At 32.5% G+C, this 8,883-nt stretch overlaps 2 protein-coding genes across 6 annotated transcripts; one reads left to right on the plus strand and one right to left on the minus strand.

The window, feature by feature from the left end:
- The first annotated feature begins 877 nt into the window (after positions 1 to 877).
- Positions 878 to 3,154, plus strand: LOC133798733 (protein SHI RELATED SEQUENCE 6-like). 3 transcript variants are annotated; one of them, XR_009875990.1, is made up of 4 exons: positions 878 to 1,387; positions 2,079 to 2,355; positions 2,432 to 2,493; positions 2,924 to 3,154. XR_009875990.1 is itself a non-coding variant. In XM_062237191.1 (3 exons), exons 1-2 carry the CDS (start codon positions 940 to 942, stop codon positions 2,324 to 2,326), a joined length of 696 nt encoding a protein of 231 aa, XP_062093175.1. In that variant the 5' UTR covers positions 878 to 939; the 3' UTR covers positions 2,327 to 2,355; positions 2,924 to 3,154. The 3 variants fall into 3 exon arrangements, 1 of the variants encoding a protein (XP_062093175.1); XR_009875989.1 differs by having other exon boundaries at positions 2,079 to 2,493; XM_062237191.1 differs by lacking the exon at positions 2,432 to 2,493.
- Positions 3,155 to 4,254: 1,100 nt separating this feature from the next.
- On the minus strand, positions 4,255 to 6,259 carry LOC133794811 (factor of DNA methylation 5-like). 3 transcript variants are annotated; one of them, XM_062232230.1, is made up of 7 exons: positions 6,144 to 6,259; positions 5,825 to 5,929; positions 5,637 to 5,716; positions 5,327 to 5,443; positions 5,023 to 5,229; positions 4,605 to 4,834; positions 4,255 to 4,505 (listed from the first exon to the last, which is right to left on the minus strand). In XM_062232230.1, exons 2-7 carry the CDS (start codon positions 5,907 to 5,909, stop codon positions 4,493 to 4,495), a joined length of 732 nt encoding a protein of 243 aa, XP_062088214.1. In that variant the 5' UTR covers positions 5,910 to 5,929; positions 6,144 to 6,259; the 3' UTR covers positions 4,255 to 4,492. The 3 variants fall into 3 exon arrangements, with proteins under 3 accessions (XP_062088214.1, XP_062088212.1, XP_062088213.1); XM_062232228.1 differs by having other exon boundaries at positions 5,327 to 5,455; XM_062232229.1 differs by lacking the exon at positions 6,144 to 6,259 and having other exon boundaries at positions 5,327 to 5,455; positions 5,825 to 6,078.
- Between the last annotated feature and the right edge of the window lie 2,624 nt (positions 6,260 to 8,883).

An 8,883-nucleotide genomic window follows, 5' to 3' on the forward strand; every position in this document is an offset into this window, starting at 1 on the left:
ATTAAACCAAATATAAAAAAAACTAAAATATTATTTTTAATTCCGACCATCTTTTTTGGCGACGGTAAAAAATTTATGCTTTCTACATATCAAAATAACTACCTCAAAAAATAGATCGTAATTATACCACACTTGAACCCAAAAGACTGTCAGTGTGGTCAAAAAATTTGTTTAAAATAGCCAATAAGAGAAAGAAAAGAGAGAAATTAGTTTAAAAAAATAATGTGGAGAATTCTTTTTTTACACGTGGTCAAAAGATAAAATAAAATAAAAATAAAAAAGTAAAAAAAAGTTTTACAATTGCATCACAAATAACTGCATACAAACATAAAAAATGTATTAAAAATGATATGTAAATATAATGTTACACATTTTTGGAAATAAAATTTAAAAAACAACACTACATGTAAATTTTTCATAAAATTTTGAGATTTTTTCTTAAATATATATTTTTTGTTTTTAGTTTACTTTTTTACTACTTCTATTTTTTTTTTCAAAAATACAAATTCAAGTTTTTAAAAATATAATTTTAAAAATTTCATAATTACAAAAATATATTTTTTAAGAAAGACAATTAAAAAAATAACTTGAAAGTAATTTGAAAATAATTTATTGAACCAACAAAACATAAAAAAAACCTAAAAACTAAACATAATAAAAAAAATCTAAAAATAACATGAAAAAAAAAGAAAGCAAAACTGTACAAATGTGAAAACTTTCTTAAAATGATAATATTGAAAAAAAACGATGTTTAACTGTGAAAATATAATTTTTTTTTTCCAAAAATTAATATTTTATGTAAAAATCAATTAAACTTTTGGAGCAAGCCCAAAGTAAATAATATATATATATGTATATAAAGAAGTTCTTCTAGAGTCTGAGTTAGGCAAAACGATTTGGCCATAATATTATTGACTAGAGAATAAAGAAGAAAGGCACATGAACCAACCCGTTTACTGTTCCTCCAATCACCCTCTCCCTCTAGAACCTTCTTCACCCAACGACGCCGTTTTCAGCTACTGGAAGTGGCGGGACCAGACCAACGCAGACGTCGACGACGGTGGTGGTACTGCTACTACTGTCACTTCTTGGAGGGCCTGCAGTGACTGCGGTAACAGGGCCAAGAAGGAGTGCAAGTTTAGGAGGTGCAGGACTTGTTGCCGGGCACGTGCCTTCCCATGTTCTACTCACGTGAGGAGCACGTGGGTTCCCGTCGCTTCCCGGAGGAAACGTCCGGCGGTGGAAATCTCCGGCGTCGGAGATGGTTCTTCTGGGTCTTCTTTTTCTGCTTCGAAAAAGCCCAGGTTCAATGATTCTCAGACTACTGCTGCTTCTTACTCGAGTACCTCGATTTCCAATAATGCCCTCAATACTTTCACTCACCAAGGTTGTATTTTTCTCTCTTTTTCTTGGATTTTGATAACTTTTTAGTGAGAAAGCTTGATTTGTTCAGAAAATTGATTTGGGTCTCCGTGTAAAAGGTTTAATTGACGGAGAATGAGAAGAGTCGATCAAATTCTAAAGTGGCCTCTTGAACATGCTTTATCTCTCTATCTTTACTCAACAGTTAACACTTTTTGGAGAAAAATGAATTGTGTTTTATATTTTTTTTTTAATGAATTAGCACGATGGATGCAAATCTTTGGCCTGATTGATTCTCTATTGGAGAGTTCTTCTTTTTTCTTTTTTAAATAATAATGGTGAATTTGATTGTTAAATCAGAACTTAGTCAGTGGAATGTGTTTTTGAAAACGTGATTTGAAGAATAATAATGAGTAGAATAAAATTTCATAAGCATTAAACCACAATGTTAGTGTAACCAATATTATTGAGAAAAAATCTGAATTTGAAGAAGAAAAATCAATAAGCATTAAAACACAATATTAGTGTTACCAAACAATAAAAGATCAGAATTTGAGTTTAAATATTTAAAAAACAAACAATCAATTTGGTATATTCTTGTTTCCCATCATTGTAATTACTACTATTATTATGACTATCTTGATGGAAAGTTCAATGATTTGTTTGCTTGTTCTGTTTTTTTTCTCTGTTTCTGGTCTTGATTTTCCAATTTACAGATGCAATTTTGAAGCAGTCTTTGCCGAGTAAAGTCCATGCTCCTGCGATTTTCCGGCGTCATAGAGTGACAGCCATTAGCGATGGCGATGGCGAGGTTGAGGTTGCATACCAGGTTGCTGTGAGAATTTGTGGCCATGTCTTCAAGGGCTTTTTGTATGATCAAGGAGTTGATGAGAAGAATGGAGACTACTCTTCTTCTTCACCTATTGTGGTTCTGTCCACACCCAATCCGAGCTCCCCAAGCTGATATATGAAGCACTTGCCAAACCAGAACAGGTAATTTAAGAGAGCTTAATGTTGTTTGTTTTAAAATGTTGAAAATATCTTAACTTGTGTAGTGTTTTTGAGCTAGCCCTTTAAGAAATGTGAGACACTCATGACTTGCAGCTTGGAATGGGATTTTACTAGGTCAATGTAAGATTTTTCTTTTTCTTTTTATCTTAATGGCTTTATTGGGAAGAAACAATGTAGGGTTAGAACAAAGCCAAAGTTTTTTTTTTTTGGTGAGTCAATAAATCACAATCTACCGTTTTGTGTGAAAGTTGAATACTTGTATTGCCCTGCTTTTTTTCTTTTTTCTTTTTCTACCTACTACAAAGATTTAAATACTGAGTGGTTTGAGTATATATTAAACAAAAGTCTAAAACATGAAATAATTTTTCAATCAAGTGTTAAAATATAACCTTATCAGAATTCTGAATTGAATGTGATTGCCTATGATGGTTCTCCTTTATATTACTCTCTAGTTTTATCAACCTTCGTGCTCTTGAAGCATTATTTATAAGTGAGAATCATACATACAACATTGTATATACTAACAAGAAGTGCTTTTTTCTCAATGCAGGGGTAGTTGACATGTTTGACTCAAGCTGGTCTCTCTTCATTAATTAATTTCTAGTGAAAAAAAGGGACTAAAAAAATAAAATCCTCACATATTTTTATCATAGGTTATGGTTATATAATTAGACAGCATGTTGGAAAGATTATCAATTACCTAATTCATCCACGATATGTGATCATTTGGTCTTAACAAATCTATCTTATATAAATGACGAGCCAAGAGTTTATATTTTTATATTTTTTTCTTCATAATATTTTTGTCAACTCCTTATTTATTTAGTATGGTCTCTTTTTTTTTTTTTGACCTATGAATTATAATTTCTATGTGACAAACTCATATATATCATTACAAGTTGTATTTGAGAGTAGTTGACAATGAAGTGTAGGCCTTCTAGGATCAGTTCGAGAATTTAAGCAATTCATCAAAAAATTGTGCAATGACAAATGCTTTTAGTGGAATGTTCTTAGAGTTTTGGAAGAATCTTTTGGTTGCCTTGCAGTTCAAACTTCAAAGAACAAATCCCAAGAGGCTGGATTAATCTCACTAAAAATATAATAAAGATAAGGCAAAGCAGACTATTTAGATTTCATTCTCGTGCCAAACATAAATTAAACTGGCAAGTTTTTTCCAACTCAAATATGTAGTTTAAGAACCGAGAAGGGACCTTGATAGCACACTATTTATTTATATTAATTTTAATAATTGCTGTCAAAGTTTTTACTTGTAATATGATTTATAAGGCAGACGAGCTGAATATTTGTAGGGTAGTTTCATAAATATGGTCTTTTAATTTTTCATGTATAACAATATGGCATTATCATATTATTTTATAAAATGTGTGGATATAATTAATTAGTCTAATTATTATAAATCCTAATGTCTTTAAACCTCAAAAGAAAAACAAACACGAGAATGTAAAATAAATAAGATAAAAGACATTTATATAAATTTGTAGTAGAGTTTTATTATAATAATCTTAATTAATGTCTACAATTTTTGTGTGTGAATCTCTTCTTTGAGCAAGTTGCGGGGATGTTAGTGAAATTTTTAACTGGAAGGCTGATGTGCTCAGGTAGATAGAATATTAGAATTCTGTTTTGTATAATCCTTATTTGATTTAACTGTTTATTTCTCATTGAGTATAATAAATAGATGGATGAACTCGTGCTTCTTTGTCGAGTTCATTCCATTTCATTTCATTTCTTTTTTATAAAAATTATTCTCTCAAATCTCTGTTTTCTCACTGGTTTATTCCATGTATACTCTAATGTGGGAAAGGGAGAGGGAGAGGGAGAGAAGTGGGCTGTGTAATTGTATTTTAACAAGTAACAGCATGCACATAAAGCTCTACTTTTGTATATGAATTAAGAACAAGCATGCTCAAAAGTACTTAAACGATGATCAAAACATGACCCATAATTACAAAACAAAAGCACATCATAAAGGAACAAAAAGGGGGTCATCCTGAAGTCTTGTCAATATAAAACTTGAAACTAGTCTCCAAAATATATCTAAATAATGGTGGCAGCCACAGACCAAATCCCAGTTCCAAGTATAAGTATATGATGAACTTCACTTTCTCTTCCTGCAATAATTTAACCAACAAAAGAAATCGATTTAGTAAGACAGTTCAATAGGAAAGAAAATTAAATGTTTAATTAGAAACACTATATAGTGAATCTACTTTAGGCGTTTGCTCCTCTTAGGAGTGGAACCATCGAGCATATACGCAGCCACCTCCTTCAAACTTGCTTTCCTATTTTCTTCGACACTCCACAGTTCTGGTACAACAACACGACCACTAGGGTTATACTCATTCATCTCAGTTAATGCCGTTTTAACCGCCTCATGAACGTTTTTACCGAATTCCTTCTTTAGTCCTTTCAGCTTCTCATCCTCCTCATCAATGACTTCCTGTATTATAATATATGTAAATAAAAAACAGCATTTCAACAACATAAACAAACATCTGAAAGTATTAGTTATCCAAGATTAATCTTGTCATCTTCACTTGTGCTAAGGTAAAATTACAGATAAGTTAGTTAAGTATGCATGGGACAATTGATAACAAATATATGTTTCCAAAACCATGCACAGCATACCTTAAGTTTCCCTCTAATGCTGATAATTTTGAAAGGATGCCAGTGTGGATCTTTAATATTCTCGTTCCATAATGAGCAATTCACCATAGCTTCATGAATAATGGTGTCCTCGGATATTCCCATTGCTTGAATGAATGGTTGAGAGTCGAGTTCACCCATTTTCTTAACAGCGAAAGGAGTAGGATTTGATACATTTTCTTTCAAATGCTATAACAATTAAAGAAATAACATACATTAGTTTAGTATTGTTTTAGTTTGCGGCAATTTATAAAACTTAAGCTCTAGTCAATTTGTTAACACTTACGTCAATGAAGAACCTCCTTAGATCAGTCAACTCATCCTTGATCTTTTGCTCATTTGCAATAAGAGCTCCCATAAGCGCTTTGTCATCCTCACTCGATTCTTGTAGAACTGCCTTGTTCTTTTTCATAATCTTTGGCAGTGGAGATGTCAATTACCAATTGAGAATCGTAATATAAAAGCAGAAAAAGTTTCATCAATAATTAATTTATCATGCAAATAGCTTTAAAACCTCAGCAAACTAGAATATTAACACAAGTAAAAAATTAGCAATGATCTAAAGACTAAGAGCTTGTTCATAAGTCTAAGCTCACCTTCTGTTCATTTTCCATATCATCGATCCGCTGTTTCAACATTGCAACTTCTTTTTCGAGATCTTGTACCTTTGTCCTTTCTATTAATTATTAGCATAATTAAGTCAATGTTTTACATATATGTACTGACATGAAAAATATATATATAAATATATCTAAGATGAAATATCAAATGCATGCAATATAACCTTCATAATTAGAAGCATATAGTCGGGACATTTCCTTAGAAAGATAGCATCCTCTCTCTAACTCCGCTAGATTTTCATTCTTCATATTAATCCAGAAATGGTGATCTGCATGAATAGCTTAAATATACTTTAGAGCACATCTGTACGGACCAAACACCAAATTTACAACACTAACTTTCTATTTTCATTTTGATAGCTCTGATTCAGAAAGCCAAAACCAAACCTAGATTGTTTTATTTACTCAATTAGTAGGTCCAAAACCAACAACACATGCATATATATATATATATATAAAGGTACTGGAAATACATTCATATACCAATATATCACAACACTTCAAATCCCTGCTGCTGCTGCTGCAAATGTAGGCATGAGAAGAAAGAAGCCAAAATTAATATTTGGATACAGAGAGAAATAAATAAATAACAGGTAAGACCCAGCCCAGTGCTGCAGAATCACAAAAATTAAATAAGTAAAACATATACAAAAACCTATTTCATTAACGTTGTTGTTTCCACTTTCTTCTTAGAGATGAAACAAAATTGTCCTACCTTTGTTTTTGTTTGATTCAGATGGTGAAATGAGAGTGGTAAATGAAAGAACACATCACTGGTAAACAATGGGCCAGCTAGACTAGTAGGAACAAGAAAATTTAGAATGGAGTGTGTGAGAGAAAAAAATAAAATTTAGAGTAAAGCTATTCATAGCGGTAGAAAATTTTTTACTATCCAAATGTCAGTCTGATTTAATTGACACGTGGAATAAAAAATTTGAAAAATGATTTATTTGGCTGCAAATAATCATGTTGGGAACCACAAATACAGTCTTCTCTTTCTTTTTTTTTTTTTTTTCTACTGATCTATTCTCTCTCTTATTCCATTTTATAATGACATTTAATCAGAAATTAGCGGCACATTTATTTTTTCCTGAAAAATTAAATAAATTAAATAACCTCTAGCAGAAGAGATGATGACCAAATAATATGTGAGACCCTCTTTCAAAAATAAATAAATGATATGTGAGACCTGGAAAAGAAATCTTATAATATTTGCATATTTTCTGCCATGGAAAATTTGGAGGGATTTTCATCACATCACATCCATCTGATTACTCTCTACTCCACAACTAAGAAAAAGCAAATAAGAGCACGTTCATGCTGGGTACTTTGTCCAAATTATTCTAAAATATTTATTTTTTATCTTGTTCAAATTACTTATGATATTTTTTTTTATAAAAATATTCCAATACTTAACCACCCAAAAAATGGTTAATTATAGTCGCACATATTATTATTTAATATATTATTTTATAATTATAAATATTGTTACACTAAATTTTTAAATCTATATATTAATATAAATAAATATTATATAAAATTTAAATTAAACTAAATTTAAAGGAGCTTAAAAAATGACATAATCGCAATTAATCAATCTAACATAATTAAAAAAATACTAATTAAAATTATTTCCAAATTTTGACCATATGTGCTCTACCATGTCCACATGAAGATTGCGATGAATATTTCTATCACGAATTTCAACATTTCTTTGAAGCATTGTTGGGAAGTCAGAAATAGGTTCATGCAATACTTCCACCATTAGCGTGTCGCCGGGGCCGTCATTGTAATACCCTGGTTACCCCAGAATAGTTACGGTGAATCGAAAATTTAACCCGCTACCCGAGTGCTTTGGTTAAAAACGTGCTTCAAGGTATTATTATCAGGTTAAGGTGGAAAACCAATCAAAAGGACATGATATATTTTATTTAAAACATAAAACTGTTCATGGGCCCATAAAAAACATTTACAAGTTATTTACAACTCAAAATAATCATTACTGTTTAAATTTACAACCCGCCGACCTAAGCGGCAAAAATAGGGTAAACCCCCTAGTTCCTCTGAGAATTCCTTGGTCGTGGTGGTCAAGTGGCCATATATGTACACAACACCACCTAAGCTCTCCACTCAAGGCTGGGTGAGCTTTTCTTTCCCTTTACCTACACCACATAGCACCCATGAGCCAAAGCCCAGCAAGAAAACACAATATAGCATGAATATAATATCAACAATGATCATAATAATCATTCAGGACTTTTAGTCCAAAACAGATGAGTGACAGTCGCAAAAGTCACTAAGATGGGTTCCGTTCCCTCTAGCCATGTGGCGATAGGATCACTGGGGCTTTACAAATAAGTGATCCTTTCACTAGCTTAAACAGGATAGGTGCTTGATGAACTAGTCACCAACATAACCTACCTCATGACCATAGAGTCACAACCGTGGGATTCCGCTCCCTAGCCATGTGACGAGCAGTCACCTAGGCTTTTGGCCTTGGCTCTGAGTAACTAGTCTTAGACTAGTCAAGCACTTATAAGTTTCATTGACCTTAGGGTCGGTCCAGCATAAATGCTCCTAGAGTCATTCAACACTGATATTGATTAGATATAATCTTTTATCGTCCCTGCATTCAGGACGCTTATGCCGTTTCTGACTCTCAGGTCAATAATATGCGACCAGTGTCGTCCCTGACTAATCAGTGCCATACACAAGTAAGCAAGCTCTACTAAGCATTTAATATGCAATCAATGTCCACATTTATTGTTAGAATAATTGCTATTCTAGTTAAGACAGTTAGGTAATACCGTTAGTGGGGTTATTATGTCCGAGCCTATAAATAGGTGTCATTGTCTATTAATGTTCACGATGTTGTAATTACCATTCTTCAATACAGAAACAAGTTTCATTCATTATTTTGTCTTGTGCGTGTGTGTGAGTAATCTGTGTTCTTAGAGTACCAAGTTTCTGGCTAAGGTGTGAGATAAAGATCGAAGCTACTGACCCAAGAAGTGGTATCAGAGCCAGGTTTGGTTCTTGAGGCTTGAACCGTGATAAGTGGAGGTTTGAAGACAAGAAGAACAACCAGGGAGCAGTGATGGGTAATGCAAAGTTCGATCTTGAAAAATTCACAGGGAAGAACGATTTTGGATTATGGAGGGTGAAGATGAGGGCTGTGCTTGTGCAACAAGGGATCCAGTCGGCCTTGTTGGGAGAGGACAAG

The sequence above is a fragment of the Humulus lupulus genome, chromosome 8 (assembly GCF_963169125.1).
Source record: "Humulus lupulus chromosome 8, drHumLupu1.1, whole genome shotgun sequence".
In the NCBI taxonomy this organism is placed as follows: Eukaryota; Viridiplantae; Streptophyta; class Magnoliopsida; order Rosales; family Cannabaceae; genus Humulus; species Humulus lupulus.

What these genes read in the sequence shown, in the direction of transcription:
- LOC133798733 (XM_062237191.1), top strand. Translation starts at nt 940, where the DNA reads ATGAACCAACCCGTTTACTGTTCCTCCAATCACCCTCTCCCTCTAGAA. An exon ending in CAATACTTTCACTCACCAAG is followed by an intron (nt 1,388 to 2,078) that starts GTTGTATTTTTC and finishes TCCAATTTACAG; the next exon opens with ATGCAATTTTGAAGCAGTCT.
- LOC133794811 (XM_062232228.1), bottom strand. Translation starts at nt 5,909, where the DNA reads ATGAAGAATGAAAATCTAGCGGAGTTAGAGAGAGGATGCTATCTTTCT. An exon ending in ATATGGAAAATGAACAGAAG is followed by an intron (nt 5,456 to 5,636) that starts GTGAGCTTAGAC and finishes CCACTGCCAAAG; the next exon opens with ATTATGAAAAAGAACAAGGC. An exon ending in GCATTAGAGGGAAACTTAAG is followed by an intron (nt 4,835 to 5,022) that starts GTATGCTGTGCA and finishes ATTATAATACAG; the next exon opens with GAAGTCATTGATGAGGAGGA.